This window comes from Oncorhynchus nerka, unplaced genomic scaffold, assembly GCF_034236695.1.
Source record: "Oncorhynchus nerka isolate Pitt River unplaced genomic scaffold, Oner_Uvic_2.0 unplaced_scaffold_2528, whole genome shotgun sequence".
Classification (NCBI taxonomy): Eukaryota; Metazoa; Chordata; class Actinopteri; order Salmoniformes; family Salmonidae; genus Oncorhynchus; species Oncorhynchus nerka.
The window spans coordinates 15,524-37,763 of record NW_027038769.1 but is presented as its reverse complement, the minus strand read 5'-3'; the positions used below and the strand labels follow the sequence as shown (position 1 = coordinate 37,763).

Sequence of the window (22,240 nt, the reverse complement as noted above, 5' to 3'; positions counted from 1 at the left end):
CAGTAGCTTTATTCAGTAACATTGTTTGTTTTCTTACATCCAATATATTGTAGGAATGAAAGAAGTGAAAGCCAATGTGTTGATACCACTACTAATAGTCGTTATTGTCTTGTGTTCTAGGTTACATGGGCGATACCATGAGCTGGCTCCACACCTAGTACCCATGGACTACACCAACGAGCCTGATGTTACAATACCCTTAGCTCTTATAGTCAGCATGCCGGAACTAAATGTAGGTAACACGAGTAATCACACTGGTAATCAACACAAACTGGTAATCACACTAGTAATCAACACACACTGTAATCACACTGGTAATCGGACTGCTAAACAACACACACTGGTAATCAACACTGGTAATCGGACTGGTAAACAACACACACTGGTAATCAACACTGGTAAACAACACACACTAGTAATCAACACTGTTAAACAACACACACTAGTAATCAACACTGTTAAACAACACACACTAGTAATCAACACTGGTAAACAACACACACTAGTAATCAACACTGGTAAACAACACACACTAGTAATCAACACTGGTAAACAACACACACTAGTAATCAACACTGTTAAACAACACACACTGTTAAACAACACACACTAGTAATCAACACTGTTAAACAACACACACTAGTAATCAACACTGGTAAACAACACACACTAGTAATCAACACTGGTAAACAACACACACTAGTAATCAACACTGTTAAACAACACACACTAGTAATCAACACTGTTAAACAACACACACTAGTAATCAACACTGGTAAACAACACACACTAGTAATCAACACTGTTAAACAACACACACTAGTAATCAACACTGTTAAACAACACACACTAGTAATCAACACTGTTAAACAACACACACTGTTAAACAACACACACTAGTAATCAACACTGGTAAACAACACACACTGGTAATCAACACTGTTAAACAACACACACTGTTAAACAACACACACTAGTAATCAACACTGGTAAACAACACACACTAGTAATCAACACTGGTAAACAACACACACTGTTAAACAACACACACTAGTAATCAACACTGGTAAACAACACACACTAGTAATCAACACTGGTAAACAACACACACTGGTAAACAACACACACTAGTAATCAACACTGGTAAACAACACACACTAGTAATCAGCACTGGTAAACAACACACACTAGTAATCAGCACTGGTAAACAACACACACTGGTAATCAACACTGTTAAACAACACACACTGTTAAACAACACACACTAGTAATCAACACTGTTAAACAACACACACTAGTAATCAACACTGGTTAACAACACACACTAGTAATCAACACTGGTAAACAACACACACTAGTAATCAACACTGGTAAACAACACACACTAGTAATCAACACTGGTAAACAACACACACTAGTAATCAACACTGGTAAACAACACACACTAGTAATCAACACTGGTAAACAACACACACTAGTAATCAACACTGGTAAACAACACACACTAGTAATCAACACTGGTAAACAACACACACTAGTAATCAACACTGTTAAACAACACACACTAGTAATCAACACTGGTAAACAACACACACTAGTAATCAACACTGTTAAACAACACACACTAGTAATCAGCACTGGTAAACAACACACACTAGTAATCAGCACTGGTAAACAACACACACTAGTAATCAACACTGGTTAACAACACACACTAGTAATCAGCACTGTTAAACAACACACACTAGTAATCAACACTGGTTAACAACACACACTGTTAAACAACACACACTAGTAATCAACACTGGTAAACAACACACACTAGTAATCAGCACTGGTAAACAACACACACTGCTAAACAACACACACTGGTAATCAACACTGTTAAACAACACACACTGTTAAACAACACACACTAGTAATCAGCACTGGTAAACAACACACACTAGTAATCAGCACTGGTAAACAACACACACTAGTAATCAACACTGGTAAACAACACACACTAGTAATCAACACTGGTAAACAACACACACTAGTAATCAGCACTGGTAAACAACACACACTAGTAATCAGCACTGGTAAACAACACACACTGTTAAACAACACACACTAGTAATCAGCACTGGTAAACAACACACACTAGTAATCAACACTGGTAAACAACACACACTAGTAATCAACACTGGTAAACAACACACACTAGTAATCAGCACTGGTAAACAACACACACTAGTAATCAACACTGTTAAACAACACACACTAGTAATCAGCACTGGTAAACAACACACACTGGTAAACAACACACACTAGTAATCAGCACTGGTAAACAACACACACTAGTAATCAACACTGGTAAACAACACACACTAGTAATCAACACTGGTAAACAACACACACTAGTAATCAACACTGGTAAACAACACACACTAGTAATCAACACTGGTAATCAACACTGTTAAACAACACACACTGGTAATCAACACTGTTAAACAACACACACTAGTAATCAACACTGGTAATCGGACTGCTAAACAACACACACTGGTAATCAACACTGGTAATCGGACTGGTAAACAACACACACTAGTAATCAACACTGGTAAACAACACACACTAGTAATCAACACTGGTTAACAACACACACTAGTAATCAACACTGTTAAACAACACACACTAGTAATCAGCACTGGTAAACAACACACACTAGTAATCAACACACTCTAATCAACACACACTGGCAATCACAATGGTAATTAGACTGGTAATCAACACACACTGGTAATCAACACACACTGGTAATCACACTGGTAATCAACACTGGTAATCACACTGGTAATCAACACACACTGGTAATCACACTGGTAATCAACACACACTGGTAATCACACTGGTAATCAGACTGGTAAATGAACACACACTGGTAATCACACTACTAACCACACTGGTAATCAACACACACTGGTAATCAACACTGGTAGTCAGACTGGTAATCAACACACACTGTTAATCAACACTGGTAATCAGAAGGGTAATCAACACACACTGGTAATCACAATGGTAATTAGACTGGTAATCAACACACACTGGTAATCACACTGGTAATCAGACTGGTAATCAACACACACTGTTAATCAACACTGGTAATCAGAAGGGTAATCAACACACACTGGTAATCAACACACACTGGTAATCAACACTGGTAATCAGACTGGTAATCAACAAACACCACTAATCACACTGGTAATCAACACACACTGGTAATCACACTGGGAATCAACACACACTAGTAATCAACACACACTGTTATCAACACACACTGGTAATCACACTGGTAATCAACACACACTGGTAATCACACTGGTAATCAACACACACTGTAATCAGCACACACTGGTAATCAACACTGGTAATCAGAAGGGTAATCAACCCACACTAGTTATCAACACACACTGGTAATCAACACATACTGGTAATCAACACTGGTAATCAGAAGGGTAATCAACACACACTAGTAATCACACTGGTAATCAACACACACTGGTAAACAACACTGGTAATCAGACTGGTAATCAACACACACTGGTAATCAGACTGGTAATCAACACACACTGGTAATCACACTACTAATCACACTGGTAATTAACACACACTGGTAATCAACACTGGTAGTCAGACTGGTAATCAACACACACTGTTAATCAACACTGGTAGTCAGACTGGTAATCAACACACACTGGTAATCACACTACTAATCACACTGGTAATCACACTACTAATCACACTGGTAATTAACACACACTGGTAATCAACACACACTGGTAATCACACTGGTAATCAGACTGGTAATCAAACTGGTAATCAACACACACAAGTAATCAACACACACTGGTAATCACACTGGTAATCAACAAACACTACTAATCACACTGGTAATCAACACACACGGGTAATCACACTGGTAATCAACACTGGTAATCAACACACACTACTAATCACACTGGTAATCAACACACACGGGTAATCACACTGGTAATCAACACTGGTAATCAACACTGGTAATCAGAAGGGTAATCAACACGCACTGGTAATCAACACTGGTAATCAGAAGGGTAATCAACACGCACTGGTAAACAACAAACACTACTAATCACACTGGTAATCAATACACACTGTAATCACACTGGTAATCGACACACACTAGTAATCAATACACACTGTAATCACACTGGTAATCGACACACACTGGTAATCACACTGGTAATCACACTGGTAATCAACACACACTGTAATCAGCACTGGTAATCAGAAGGGTAATCAACCCACACTAGTTATCAACACACACTGGTAATCAACACATACTGGTAATCAACACTGGTAATCAGAAGGGTAATCAACACACACTAGTAATCACACTGGTAATCAGACTGGTAATCAACACACACTGGTAATCACACTACTAATCACACTGGTAATTAACACAGACTGGTAATCAACACTGGTAGTCAGACTGGTAATCAACACGCATTGGTAATCACACTACTAATCACACTGGTAATCAACACACACTGGTAATCACACTACTAATCACACTGGTAATCAACACACACTGGTAATCAACACACACTGGTAATCACACAGGTAATCAGACTGGTAATCAAACTGGTAATCAACACACACAAGTAATCAACACACACTGGTAATCACACTGGTAATCAACAAACACTACTAATCACACTGGTAATCAACACACACTGGTAATCACACTGGTAATCAACACACATGGGTAATCACACTGGTAATCAACACACACTAGTAATCGACACACACTGTAATCAACACACACTGGTAATCACACTGGTAATCAACACACACTGGTAATCACACTGGTAATCAACACACACTAGTCAACACACACTGTAATCAACACTGGTAATCAGAAGGGTAATCAACACACACTGGTAATCAACACTGGTAATCAGACTGGTAATCAACACACACTGGTAATCAACACTGGTAATCAGAATGGTAATCAACACACACTGGTAATCACAGTAGTAATCACACTGGTAATCAACACACTAGTAATCACACGGGTAATCAACACACACTGTAATCACATATAATCAACACACACTGTAATCACATGGTAATCAACACTGGTAATCCCAGCACACTGGTAATCAACACTGGTAGTCAGACTGGTAATCTTTGTTATTAATCAGCACTGGTAGTCACACTGGTAATTAACACACACTGGTAATTAACACACACTGGTAATCAACACACTGGTAAAGCAACACACACTGGTAATCAACACACACTGGTAATCACACTACTAATCACACTGGTAATCAACACACACTGGTAATCAACACTGGTAATCATCAAATCAAATTTATTTATATAGCCCTTTGTACATCAGCTGATATCTCAAAGTGCTGTACAGAAACAGCCTAAAACCCCAAACAGCAAACAATGCAGGTGTAAAAGCACGGTGGCTAGGAAAAACTCCCTAGAAGGCCAAACCTAGGAAACTAGAGAGGAACCAGGCTATGTGGGGTGGATCTCTTCTGTGGCTGTGCGGTACAGAGATTATAACAGAACAAGATGTTAATGTTCATAAGCCAGCATGGTCGAATAGTAGGGCAGAGCAGTTGAAACTGGAGCAGCAGCACAGTCAGGTGGACTGGGGACAGCAAGGAGGTATCATGTCAGGTGTCCCTGGGGCTCAGGTCCTCCGAGAGAGAGAAGAAGAGAGATCAACACACACTGGTAATCACACAGGTAATCAGACTGGTAATCAAACTGGTAATCAACACACAAGTAATCAACACACACTGGTAATCACACTGGTAATCAACAAACACTACCTAATCACTGGTAATCTTTTCTGATGTAATCACTGGTAATCACACTGGTAATCAACACACACTTTAATACATGATAATCAACACACACTGGTAATCACACTGGTAATCAACACACTGGTAATCACCTGGTAATCAACACACACTGGTAATCACGGGTAATCAACACACTGGTAATCAACACACACTGGTAATCACACCGGTAATCAGAAGGGTAATCAACACACACTGGTAATCAACACACACTGGTAATCACACCGGTAATCAGAAGGGTAATCAACACACACTGGTAAACAACACTGGTAATCAGAAGGGTAATCAACACACACTGGTAAACAACACTGGTAATCAGAAGGGTAATCAACACACACTGGTAAACAACACTGGTAATCAGAAGGGTAATCAACACACACTGGTAAACAACACTGGTAATCAGAAGGGTAATCAACACACACTGGTAAACAACACTGGTAATCAGAAGGGTAATCAACACACACTGGTAAACAACAAACACTACTAATCACACTGGTAATCAACACACACTGTAATCACACTGGTAATCAGAGTGCTAGTCAACACACACTAGTAATCAATACACACTGTAATCACACTGGTAATCGACACACACTAGAAATCAATACACACTGTAATCACACTGGTAATCGACACACACTGGTAATCACACCGGTAATCACACTGGTAATCACACTACTAATCACACTGGTAGTCAACATACACTGGTAATCAACACTGGTAATCACACTGGTAATCACACTGGTAATCAACACACACTGTAATCAGCACACACTGGTAATCAACACTGGTAATCAGAAGGGTAATCAACCCACACTAGTTATCAACACACACTGGTAATCAACACATACTGGTAATCAACACTGGTAATCAGAAGGGTAATCAACACACACTAGTAATCACACTGGTAATCAACACACACTGGTAAACAACACTGGTAATCAGACTGGTAATCAACACACACTGGTAATCAACACTGGTAATCAGACTGGTAATCAACACACACTGGTAATCACACTACTAATCACACTGGTAATTAACACAGACTGGTAATCAACACTGGTAGTCAGACTGGTAATCAACACACACTGTTAATCAACACTGGTAGTCAGACTGGTAATCACACTACTAATCACACTGGTAATCAACACACACTGGTAATCACACTACTAATCACACTGGTAATTAACACACACTGGTAATCAACACTGGTAATCAACACACACTGGTAATCACACAGGTAATCAGACTGGTAATCAAACTGGTAATCAACACACACAAGTAATCAACACACACTGGTAATCACACTGGTAATCAACAAACACTACTAATCACACTGGTAATCAACACACACTGGTAATCACACTGGTAATCAACACACATGGGTAATCACACTGGTAATCAACACACACTAGTAATCGACACACACTGTAATCAACACACACTGGTAATCACACTGGTAATCAACACACACTGGTAATCACACTGGTAATCAACACACACTGTAATCAACACTGGTAATCAGAAGGGTAATCAACACACACTGGTAATCAACACTGGTAATCAACCACACTGGTAATCACAGTAGTAATCACACTGGCAATCAACACACACTGGTAATCACAGTAGTAATCACACTGGTAATCAACACACTAGTAATCACACGGGTAATCAACACACACTGTAATCACACTGGTAATCAACACACACTGTAATCACACTGGTAATCAACACTGGTAATCAACACTGGTAGTCAGACTGGTAATCAACACACACTCTTAATCAACACTGGTAGTCAGACTGGTAATCAACACACACTGGTAATCACACTACTAATCACACTGGTAATCAACACACACTGGTAATCAACACTGGTAATCATCAAATCAAATTTATTTATATAGCCCTTTGTACATCAGCTGATATCTCAAAGTGCTGTACAGAAACCCAGCCTAAAACCGCAAACAGCAAACAATGCAGGTGTAAAAGCACGGTGGCTAGAAAACTCCCAGAAAGGCCAAAACCTAGAGAAGAAACCTAGAGAGGAACCAGGCTATGTGGGGTGATCAGTCCTCTTCTGGCTGTGCCGGGTAGAGATTATAACAGAACATGACCAAGATGTTCAAATGTTCATAAATGACCAGCATGGTCGAATAATAGTAAGGCAGAACAGTTGAAACTGGAGCAGCAGCACAGTCAGGTGGACTGGGGACAGCAAGGAGTCATCATGTCAGGTAGTCCTGGGGCACGGTCCTAGGGCTCAGGTCCTCCAGAGAGAGAAAGAAAGAGAGATCAACACACACTGGTAATCACACAGGTAATCAGACTGGTAATCAAACTGGTAATCAACACACACAAGTAATCAACACACACTGGTAATCACACTGGTAATCAACAAACACTACTAATCACACTGGTAATCAACAGACACTGGTAATCACACTGGTAATCAACACACACTACGTAATCACACTGGTAATCAACACACACTGGTAATCACACTGGTAATCAACAAACACTACTAATCACACTGGTAATCAACACACTACTAATCACACTGGTAATCAACGCACACTGGTAATCAACACACACACTACTAATCACACTGGTAATCAACAAACACTACTAATCACACTGGTAATCAACACACACTACTAATCACACTGGTAATCAACAAACACTACTAATCACACTGGTAATCAACAAACACTACTAATCACACTGGTAATCAACACACACTACTAATCACACTGGTAATCAACAAACACTACTAATCACACTGGTAATCAACAAACACTACTAATCACACTGGTAATCAACACACACTACTAATCACACTGTTAATCACTACTAATCACACTGGTAATCAACACACACTGGTAATCACACTGGTAATCAACAAACACTACTAATCACACTGGTAATCAACAAACACTACTAATCACACTGGTAATCAACACACACTGGTAATCACACTGGTAATCAACAAACACTACTAATCACACTGGTAATCAACAAACACTACTAATCACACTGGTAATCAACACACACTACTAATCACACTGGTAATCAACAAACACTACTAATCACACTGGTAATCAACAAACACTACTAATCACACTGGTAATCAACACACACTACTAATCACACTGGTAATCAACAAACACTACTAATCACACTGGTAATCAACAAACACTACTAATCACACTGGTAATCAACACACACTACTAATCACACTGGTAATCAACAAACACTACTAATCACACTGGTAATCAACACACACTGGTAATCAACACTGGTAATCAGAAGGGTAATCAACACGCACTGGTAAACAACAAACACTACTAATCACACTGGTAATCAATACACACTGTAATCACACTGGTAATCGACACACACTAGTAATCAATACACACTGTAATCACACTGGTAATCGACACACACTGGTAATCACACTGGTAATCACACTGGTAATCAACACACACTGTAATCAGCACACACTGGTAATCAACACTGGTAATCAGAAGGGTAATCAACCCACACTAGTTATCAACACACACTGGTAATCAACACATACTGGTAATCAACACTGCCGTGAAGGAATTAATCAACACTAGTAATCACACTGGTAATCAGACTGGTAATCTTATGGTAATCTTTAATCACACTGGTAATTTAGCTTTGAGACAATCAGCACTGGTGATGAACAATCAACTGCGCATTAGGCAATCACACTACTAATCACACTGGTAATCAACGCACACTGAGTAATCACACTACTAATCACACTGGTAATCAACACACATGGGTAATCACACTGGTAATCACACAGGTAATCAGACTGGTAGTCAAACTGAGTAATCCGACACACACAAGTAATCAACACACACTGGTAATCACACTGGTTAATCAACACACACTGGTAATCACACTGGTAATCCAACACACACTAGTCTGGTGACACACACACTGTAATCAACACTGGTAATCAGAAGGGTAATCAACACACACTGGTAATCAACACTGGTAATCAGACCAGTAATCAACACACACTGGTAATCAACACTGGTAATCAGAATGGTAATCAACACACACTGGTAATCACAGTAGTAATCACACTGGTAATCAACACACTAGTAATCACACGGGTAATCAACACACACTGTAATCACACTTGTAATCAACACACACTGTAATCACACTGGTAATCAACACTGGTAATCAACACACTGGTAATCAACACTGGTGATCAGACTGGTAATCACACACACACTGTTAATCAACACTGGTAGTCACACTGGTAATTAACACACACTGGTAATTAACACACACTGGTAATCCCACACACACTGGTAAACAACACACACTGGTAATCAACACACACTGGTAATCCCACACTACTAATCACACTGGTAATCAGCACACACTGGTAATCAGCACTGGTAATCATCAAATCAAATTTATTTATATAGCCCTTTGTACATCAGCTGATATCTCAAAGTGCTGTACAGAAACCCAACCTAAAACCCCAAACAGCAAACAATGCAGGTGTAAAAGCACGGTGGCTAGGAAAAACTCCCTAGAAAGGCCAAACCTAGGAAGAAACCTGAGAGGAACCAGGCTATGTGGGGTGGCCAGTCCTCTTCTGGCTGTGCCGGGTAGAGATTATAACAGAACATGACCAAGATGTTCAAATGTTCATAAATGACCAGCATGGTCGAATAATAGTAAGGCAGAACAGTTGAAACTGGAGCAGCAGCACAGTCAGGTGGACTGGGGACAACAAGGAATATCTTATCCCGGGTAGTCCTAGGGCTCAGGTCCTCCGAGAGAGAAAAGAAAGAGAGATCAACACACTGGTAATCACACAGGTAATCAGACTGGTAATCAAACTGGTAATCAACACACACAAAGTAATCAACCAACACACACTGGTAATCAACAAACACTACTAATCACACACTGGTAATCAACAAACACTACTAATCACACTGGTAATCACACTGGTAAAACACTACTTTAATCACTGGTAATCCACACACACTGGTAATCACACTGGTAATCAACACACACTGGTAATCACACGGGTAATCAACACACTGGTAATCACACTGGTAATCAACACTGGTAATCAACACACTGGTAATCACTACTAATCAGAAGGGTAATCAACACACACTGGTAATCACACACTGGCCAATCAGAAGGGTAATCACACACACTGGTAAACAACACTTTGGTAATCAGAAGGTAATCCAGCACACACTGGTAAACAACACTGGTAATCAGAAGGGTAATCAGCACACTGATGGTCAACACTGGTAATCAAGAGAGGGTAATCAACACACACTGTTGAAAACAACACTGGTAATCAGAGGGTAATCAACACACACTGGTAAACAGCACTGGTAATCAGAAGGGTAATCAACACACTGGTAAACAACAAACACTACTAATCACACTGGTAATCAACACACACTGTAATCACTGGTAATCAGAGTGCTAGTCAACACACTAGTAATCAATACACACTGTAATCACACTGGTAATCGACACACACTAGAAATCAATACACACTGTAATCACACTGGTAATCGACACACACTGGTAATCACACCGGTAATCACACTGGTAATCACACTACTAATCACACTGGTGATCCAACATACTGGTAATCCAACACTGGTAATCACACTGGTAATCACACTGGTAATCAACACACTGTAATCAGCACACACTGGTAATCAACACTGGTAATCAGAAGGGTAATCAACCCACACTAGTTATCAACACACACTGGTAATCAACACATACTGGTAATCAACACTGGTAATCAGAAGGGTAATCACACACACTAGTAATGCACTGCTAATCAACACACACTGGTAAACAACACTGGTAATCAGACTGGTAATCAACACACTGGTAATCAACACTGGTAATCAGACTGGTAATCAACACACACTGGTAATCACTATAAATACATATTAATTAACACAGACAGTGATAACACTGGTGAGTCAGACTGGTAATCCCAACACACACTGTTAATCGGCGCTGATGGTGAATGTGATCACTACTAATCACACTGGTAATCAACACACACTGGTAATCACACTACTAATCACACTGGTAATTAACACACACTGGTAATCAACACTGGTAATCAACACACACTGGTAATCACACAGGTAATCAGACTGGTAATCAAACTGGTAATCAACACACACAAGTAATCAACACACACTGGTAATCACACTGGTAATCAACAAACACTACTAATCACACTGGTAATCAACACACACTGGTAATCACACTGGTAATCAACACACATGGGTAATCACACTGGTAATCAACACACACTAGTAATCGACACACACTGTAATCAACACACACTGGTAATCACACTGGTAATCAACACACACTGGTAATCACACTGGTAATCAACACACACTGTAATCAACACTGGTAATCAGAAGGGTAATCAACACACACTGGTAATCAACACTGGTAATCAACACACACTGGTAATCACAGTAGTAATCACACTGGCAATCAACACACACTGGTAATCACAGTAGTAATCACACTGGTAATCAACACACTAGTAATCACACGGGTAATCAACACACACTGTAATCACACTGGTAATCAACACACACTGTAATCACACTGGTAATCAACACTGGTAATCAACACTGGTAGTCAGACTGGTAATCAACACACACTCTTAATCAACACTGGTAGTCAGACTGGTAATCAACACACACTGGTAATCACACTACTAATCACACTGGTAATCAACACACACTGGTAATCAACACTGGTAATCATCAAATCAAATTTATTTATATAGCCCTTTGTACATCAGCTGATATCTCAAAGTGCTGTACAGAAACCCAGCCTAAAACCCCAAACAGCAAACAATGCAGGTGTAAAAGCACGGTGGCTAGGAAAAACTCCCTAGAAAGGCCAAAACCTAGGAAGAAACCTAGAGAGGAACCAGGCTATGTGGGGTGGCCAGTCCTCTTCTGGCTGTGCCGGGTAGAGATTATAACAGAACATGACCAAGATGTTCAAATGTTCATAAATGACCAGCATGGTCGAATAATAGTAGGGCAGAACAGTTGAAACTGGAGCAGCAGCACAGTCAGGTGGACTGGGGACAGCAAGGAGTCATCATGTCAGGTAGTCCTGGGGCACGGTCCTAGGGCTCAGGTCCTCCGAGAGAGAGAAAGAAAGAGAGATCAACACACACTGGTAATCACACAGGTAATCAGACTGGTAATCAAACTGGTAATCAACACACACAAGTAATCAACACACACTGGTAATCACACTGGTAATCAACAAACACTACTAATCACACTGGTAATCAACACACACTGGTAATCACACTGGTAATCAACACACACGGGTAATCACACTGGTAATCAACAAACACTACTAATCACACTGGTAATCAACACACACTACTAATCACACTGGTAATCAACACACACTGGTAATCACACTGGTAATTAACAAACACTACTAATCACACTGGTAATCAACAAACACTACTAATCACACTGGTAATCAACACACACTGGTAATCACACTGGTAATCAACAAACACTACTAATCACACTGGTAATCAACAAACACTACTAATCACACTGGTAATCAACACACACTGGTAATCACACTGGTAATTAACAAACACTACTAATCACACTGGTAATCAACAAACACTACTAATCACACTGGTAATCAACACACACTACTAATCACACTGGTAATCAACAAACACTACTAATCACACTGGTAATCAACAAACACTACTAATCACACTGGTAATCAACACACACTACTAATCACACTGGTAATCAACAAACACTACTAATCACACTGGTAATCAACAAACACTACTAATCACACTGGTAATCAACACACACTACTAATCACACTGGTAATCAACACACACTACTAATCACACTGGTAATCAACAAACACTACTAATCACACTGGTAATCAACAAACACTACTAATCAACACACACTGGTAATCAACACTGGTAATCAACACTGGTAATCAACACTGGTAATCAACACTGGTAATCAACACTGGTAATCAACACTGGTAATCAACACTGGTAATCAACACTGGTAATCAGAAGGGTAATCAACACACACTAGTAATCATCACACACTGGTAATCACACTGTAATCACACGGGTAATCAACACACACTGTAATCACACTGGTAATCAACACACACTGTAATCACACTGGTAATCAACACTGGTAATCAACACACACTGGTAATCACACCGGTAATCAACACACACTGGTAAACAACAAACACTACTAATCACACTGGTAATCAATACACACTGTAATCACACTGGTAATCGACACACACTAGTAATCAACAAACACTACTAATCACACTGGTAATCAACACACACTACTAACCACACTGGTAATCAACACACTCTAATCAACACACACTGGTAATCAACACACACTACTAATCACACTGGTAATCAACACACACTGGTAATCAACACACTACTAATCACACTGGTAATCAACAAACACTGGAAAGTGTGTGCCCTCAGAGCTTGGAGGAAGCTAAAGTCATTCCGCTACCTCCTAAATTGTATCAACATATCGATTGCGCAACCAGGGCTGGAAAAACCTTGGATCATTGTTACTCTAACTTCATGACGCATAAGAGGACCTGCCCCGCCCTCCTTTCGGAAAAGCTGACCACAACTCCATTTTGTTGATCCTGCCTACAGACAGAAACTAAAACAAAGGCTCCCACGCTGAGGTCTGTCCAACGCTGGTTCGATGATTCCACACTCAAGACTGCTTCCATCCGTGGACTGGGATATGTTTCGTATTGCGTCAGATAACAACATTGAATACGCTGATTCGGTGTCTTGAGTTCATTAGAGCGTGCGTTGAAGATGTCGTTCCCATAACTAGCGATTAAAACATTCCTAACCAGAAACCGTGGATTGATGGCAGCATTAGCATGAAACTGCGCGAACCACTGCTTTTAATCAGGGCAAGGTGACTGGTAACATGACCGAATACAAACAGTGCAGCTATTCCCTCCGCCAAGGCTATCAAACAAGCTAGCGTCAGTACAGAGACAAGTAGAATCTCAATTCAACGGCTCAGACACAAGAGGTATGTGGCAGGGTCCACAGTCAATCACGGACTACAGAAGAAATCCAGCCCGGTCACGGACAGGATGTCTTGCTCCCAGGCAGACTAAATAACTTTTTGCCGCTTTGAGGACAATACAGTGCCACTGACACGGCCTGCAACGAAAACATGCGGTCTCTCCTTCACTGCAGCCGAGGTGAGTAAAACATTTAAGCGTGTTAACCCTCGCAAGGCTGCAGGCCCAGGCATCCCCAGCCACGCCCTCAGAGCATCGCAGACCAGCTGGCCGGTGTGTTTACGGACATATTCAATCAATCCCTATACCAGTCTGCTGTTCCCCATGCTTCAAAGAGGGCCACCATTGTTCCTGTTCCCAAGAAAGCTAAGGTAACTGAGCTAAACAACTACCGCCCCGTAGCACTCACTTCCGTCAACATGAAGTGCTTTGCGAGACTAGTCAAGGACCATATCACCTCCACCCTACCTGACACCCTAGACCCACTCCAATTTGCTTACCGCCCAAATAGGTCCACAGACGATGCAATCTCAACCACACTGCACACTGCCCTAACCCATCTGGACAAGAGGAATACCTATGTGAGAATGCTGTTCATCGACTACAGCTCGGCATTCAACACCATAGTACCCTCCCAAGCTCGTCATCAAGCTCGAGACCCTGGGTCTCGACCCCGCCCTGTGCAGCTGGGTACTGGACTTCCTGACGGGCCGCCCCCAGGTGGTGAGGGTAGGCAGCAACATCTCCACCCCGCTGATCCTCAACACTGGGGCCCCACAGAGAGTGCGTTCTGAGCCCTCTCCTGTACTCCCTGTTCACCCACGACTGCGTGGCCACGCACGCCTCCAACTCAATCATCAAGTTTGCGGACGACACAACAGTGGTAGGCTTGATTACCAACAACGACAGGGCGGCCTACAGGGAGGAGGTGAGGGCCCTCAGTGTGGTGTCAGGAAAATAACCTCACACTCAACGTCAACATAACTAAGGAGATGATTGTGGACTTCAGGAAACAGCAGAGGGAACACCCCTATCCACATCGATGGAACAGTAGTGGAGAGGTAGTAAGTTTAATTTCCTCGGCATACAGCATCACAGACAAAGCTGAATTGGTCCACTCACAGACAGCATCGTGAAGAAGGCGCAGCAGCGCCTCTTCAACCTCAGGAGGCTGAAGAAATTCGGCTTGTCACCAAAAGCACTCACAAACTTCTACAGATGCACAATCGAGAGCATCCTGGGCTGTATCACCGCCTGGTGGCAACTACTCCGCCCACAACCGTAAGGCTCTCAGAGGGTAGTGAGGTCTGCGCAGCCCATCACCGGAGGCAAACTACCTGCCCTCCAGGACACCTACACCACCCGATGTTACAGGAAGGCCATAAAGATCATCAAGGACAACAACCACCGAGCCACTGCCTGTTCACGCTATCATCCAGAAGGCGAGGTCAGTACAGGTGCATCAAAGCTGGGACCGAGAGACTGAAAAACAGCTTCTATCTCAAGGCCATCAGACTGTTAAACAGCCACCACTAACATTGGGTGGCTGCCAACACACTGACTCAACTCCAGCCACTTTAATAATGGGAATTAATGGGAAATTATGTAAAATATATCACTAGCCACTTTAAACAATGCTACCTAATATAATGTTTACATACCCTATATTATTAATCTCATATGTATACGTATATATTGTACTCTATATCATCTACTGTATCCTTATGTAATACATGTATCACTAGCCACTTTAACTCTACCACTTTGTTTACATACTCATCTCATATGTATATACTGTACTCGATACCATCTACTGTATCTTGCCTATGCTGCTCTGTACCATCACTCATTCATATATCTTTATGTACATATTCTTTATCCCCTTACACTGTGTATAAGACAGTCGTTTTGGAATTGTTAGTTAGATTACTTGTTGGTTATTACTGCATTGTCGGAACTAGAAGCACAAGCATTTCACTACACTCGCATTAACATCTGCTAACCACGTGTATGTGACAAATAACATTTGATTTGATTTGATTTACCTAAGAATAGTAAAGCCCTTTACTGGCTCAAATAACCCGACCAATCAGCCAGTTACCAACCCTTAGTAAATGTTGGGAACAGGTGTGCTTGACCAGATACAATGCTCTCTCACAGTAAACAAATTAACAGATTTTTTGGCACTTTTTTATAGGGAAGGGCATTCAACATGTACGGTACTTAAACAAATGACTGATGATTGGCTGAGAGAAATTGATGATAAAATGATTGTGTTAGACGTCAGTGCAGCTTATGTATTTATCGATCATAGTCTGGAAAAAACGTATGTGTTATGGCTTTACACCCCCTGCTATAATGTGTTCTGTCTAACAGAACACAGAGGTTGTTTCTTTAAAGGAAGCCTCTCAACATAATCCAGGTAGAATCTGAATTCCCCAGGGCAGCTGTCTAGGCCCCTCTTTATTTTTCAAGCTTTACTAATGATCTGCCACTTGTTCTGAATAAAGCCTGTGTGTATATACTGTGTGTATATACTGTGTGTATATACTGTGTGTATATACTGGCGTACAGTATATGTTTTGACCGGGACAGTTTACAATCTAAGGTAAAGCCAAGTAATTTTAGTCTCCTCAACTTGTTCAAGAGCCACACCATTCATTACCAGATTCAGCTGAGGTCTAGAATTTGGGAACAACTTGTACCAAATACAATGTTCTTAGTTTTAGAGATGTTCAGGACCAGTTTATTGCTGGCCACACCTTCCAAAACTGACTGCAACTCCTTGTTAAGGATTAGCCCTTTTTTCAATTTTAGCCTAAAATGACATACCCAAATCTAACTGCCTGTAGCTCAGGACCTGAAGCAAGGATATGCATATTCTTGGTACCATTTCAAATGAAACACTTTGAAGTTTATGGACATGAAAGGAATGTAGTAGAATATAACACATTAGATCTGGAAAAAAGATAATACAAAGAAAAATCCAACCATTCTTTTATATTTTTTTTGTACCATCATCCTTGAAATGCAAGAGAAAGGCCATAATGTATTATTCCAGCCCAGGTGCAATTTAGATTTTGGCCACTAGATGGCAGCAGTGTGTGTGCAAAGTTTTAGACTGATCCAATGAACCATTGTATTTCTGTTCAAAATGTTGTATCAAGACTGCCCAAATGTGCCTAATTAGTTTTTAAATAACTTTTCATGTTCAAATGTGTGCACTCTCCTCAAACAATAGCCTTGTCCTCGTGGTATTTAAGCTTTCTGCCAATATCAGATATGTCTATGTCCTGGGAAATGATCTTGTTACTTACAACCTCATGCTAATCGCATTAGCCTACGTTAGCTCAACCGTCCCGTGGAAGGGATACCGATCCCAAAGAAGTTTTAAGGGTTTCAGTGACTTCATTAGCTGTGGTTGCTGACCCGCATATTGTTGAATAATCAACATACATAGACACACAGGCTTTGTTTAATCTTAATAAATAGATATGACACTTATTTGCTTTCCACATTAAATTCCATTCACACATAGTAAATAAGTAATTGTCTGACCACTGGCTCACTGTCTTCTATCAGTGATGTTAGCCTTGTCCTCTTGTCTCTCTCTCTGTTTCTTGTAGAATAAAACCCTTATTGTATCAGTGACATACTGATGATAGCCTTGATAGACAGTGATGTATGAGTAATGACAGCCTTGCCTTGTCTCCCCCTCTCACTGTGTGTCCTGTAGGAGAACCCGTTCAGGAACAGGATCGTGGAGTCCTTCTCTGAGGACGGAGCGGGGAACCTGAGCTTCAACGACTTTGTGGATATGTTCTCTGTCCTCAGTGAGACAGCCCCCAGGGAGCTCAAGGCCATATACGCCTTCAAAATATACGGTGAGTATGCTAATATACTGTGCCTTCAGAAAGTATTCACACCCCTTAACCTTTTCCACATTTTGTTGTGTTACAGCCTGAAATAAAAATGTATTACATTGAGATGTTGTGTCACTGATCTACACACAAATACTCCATCATTTCAAAATGGAATTTTGTTTGTAGAACATTTTCTAAATTAATAAAAAATGAAAAGCTGATTTTCAACCCTTTTGCTATGACAAGCCTACATAAATTCAAGAGTAAAAATGTGCTTAACAAATCACAAGTTTTTTGGACTCATTCTGTGTTCAATAATAGTGTTTAACATGATTTTTAAATGACTACCCCATCTCTGTACCCCACACATACAATTACATGTAAGGTAACTCAATTGAGTAGTGAATTTCAACCACAGATTCAACCAATGCCTTGCAAAGAAGGGTACAGATGCTGAATATCCCTTTTAGCATGGTGATGTTATTAGATACACTTTGGATGTTGTATCAATACACGCAGTCACTACAAAGATACAGGTGTCCTTCCTAACTCAGTTGCCGGAGAGGAAGGAAACTGCCCAGGGATTTCATCATGAGGCCAATGGTGACTTTAAAACAGTAACAGAGTTTAATGGCTGTGACAGGAGAAAACTGAGGATGGATCAACAATGTTCTAGTTACTCCACAATACTAACATAAATAACAGAGTAAAAAGAAGGAAGCCTGTACAGATTAACAATATTACAAAACATGCCTTCTGCTTGAACAAGGTACTTAAGTAATCCTGCAAAAAAATGTGGCAAAGAAATGAACTTTTTGTCATAAATACAAGGCATTATGTTTGGGGAAACTGTCACGCTCGTGATTAAAGACGGGCCAAGGTGCAGCGTGATTGAAGTTCCACATCTTTATAACGGTGAAACTTTAAACAAAATAATAAAACCAATAACAAAACGTGAAAATAGTGGTGCACATGCACAAACACAAAACAATATCCCAAACACAGGTGGGAAAAATGGCTACCTAAATATAATCCCCAGTGAGGCCGATTACCAGCTGCCTCTAATTGGAACCATACAAAACACCAACATAGAAATATTGAGCTAGAACACCCCTAGTAACGCCTGACCTACTACACCATAGAGAACAAGGGTCTCTATGGTCAGAGCGTGACGGAAACACATCATTGAGTACCACTTTTCATATTTCTTTAAGCATAATAGTGGCTGCATCATGTTATGGGTATGGTTGTCATTGGCAAGGACTATGGAGTTTTTATGATATAAAGAAAAGAGCTAAGCACAGGCAAAAAGGAAAACTTAGTTCAATCTTCTTTACAAGAGACACTGGAGACAAATTCACCTTTCCACAGGACAATAACCTAAAACACAAGGCCAAATATACAGTAGAGTTGCTTACCAAGATGATATTGATGTACCTGAGTGGCGTAGTTACAGTTTTGACTTAACTTGGCTTGAAAATCTATGGCAAGACTTTGGAAAAGGGCTTTCTATGTAAATGATTAACAACCAATTTGACAGAGTTTGAAGAATTTTTAAAAGTATAAATGGGCAACTTGCCTAGATAAATAAAGGTTAAATAAATAAATACAAATTAATAAATATTGTACAATCCAGGTGTGCAAAGCGCTTAGAGGCTTATCCCAAAAGACTCACAGCTGTTATCGCTGCCAAATGTGTTCCCAATATGTATCGTCTTAGGGGGGTGAATACAAATCTAATCAAGCTATTTTAGTGTTTTATTTTTCATATAAAAAAAAAAAGTTAGAATTTTTGTTCCACGTTCACATGATGGAGTGTTGTGTAGATCGTCGACCAAACATTACAATTAAATCCATTTCATTTCACTTGTAACACAACAAAATGTGGAAAAATTCAAGGGGTGTGAATACTTGCTGAAGGCACTGTATATGATAATCACATTTAATCCGACATGAATCTCTGTTAAAATGGTAATTCTACCACTTGTCAACTTCATTTTCAATATTTCAGCACAAATCCAGTGTATACATATGTGAAAACGGCACATTTCTGCATTTTGTAGAAAAAAACTATAGTTTCATGTTAACCCTACCTGTTGACAATAAGTGTCCCAAAGCTGAAGGAGTAAAAATGATGGAGGGTGTAGGGGCTAATTAGACCCTTTGATAGTCACTTCGACCAAGTCAGTTGCCAGCACAAAAATAATATTACGTACGTACACCAGATAGTGATATCCCATAATGCACTGCATTATATTTTAGTTAGTGCAATTTCACACAATCTGTTTTGTGGCTTTGTAAGTCTTGACTGTCGTGTAACATATGAAATAACTCCAAATTAAATGTTAACTGTTAAATGAGGTTCACATCTTGTAAAACTACAGGGAAATTTTCTTATTTGAGTTTCATGCTTTCGTTCTATTACTAAAATGTGGAACATGAATTGCATCATTCAAGTGTCCAGTCTGTCCCAAAATTGATGGGTTTCTTGGTCCCTCACCACTCTTGAAGTCACCCTCTGAGTTTCATCAGTGACACACTACAACAGAGGGCCTTCCGAGCGAGTTGGTAGGGGTGAGGAGCTGGTTTGGGATTCACCACCTATGTAACTTTCTGTGTTAGTTTTGAACTTGGATAACATCCCATGTGTGGGTGTGTGTGTGTGTGTGTGTGTGTGTGTGTGTGTGTGTAGATTTCAATGTGGATAACTTCCTGTGTAAGGAGGATCTGGAGAAGACTTTGAACAAGCTGACGAGGGAGGAGTTGAGCCCTGAAGAGGTCACCCTGGTCTGTGAGAAGGCCATCGAAGAGGCTGACCTAGACGGAGATAGCAAACTGTCCTTCGCTGACTTTGAAAACATGATCACCAGGGCTCCTGACTTTTTAAGGTAACAGTATTATTTTAGTCAGTGTAATACTGTACATGAACTGCATTCGGAAAGTATTCAGACCACTTGACGTTTTCCACATTTTGTTACATTACAGCCTTATTCTAAAATGGATTAAATAAATAAAAAATCCTCATCAATCTACACACCGTACCCCTGTGATCATCACAATACCCCCATAATGACATCACAATACCCCATAATGACATCACAATACCCCATAATGACATCCCACAATACCCCATAGTGACATCCTACACCCATAATGACATCTGTAGCACCCATAATGACATCACAATACCCTTTAATGACATCACCGTACCCCATAATGACATCACAATACCCCATAATGACATCACAATACCCCACAGTAATGACAAAGCAACCTGTTTCCATTGATCATCCTTGA

General features: G+C 40.4%; 1 protein-coding gene across 1 annotated transcript in view; it reads left to right on the top strand.

Annotated features, from left to right (window-relative positions):
• The first annotated feature begins 125 nt into the window (after nt 1–125).
• Nucleotides 126–22,240, top strand: part of LOC115127814 (calcium and integrin-binding family member 2) — a 35,239-nt gene continuing 13,124 nt past the window's right edge. Inside the window, exons 1-3 of the mRNA XM_065014592.1 lie at nt 126–232; nt 18,817–18,964; nt 21,636–21,831. Coding sequence (XP_064870664.1) covers nt 164–232; nt 18,817–18,964; nt 21,636–21,831 — 413 coding nt within the window. The 5' untranslated portion in view covers nt 126–163. The remainder of the gene's footprint in view (nt 233–18,816; nt 18,965–21,635; nt 21,832–22,240) is intronic.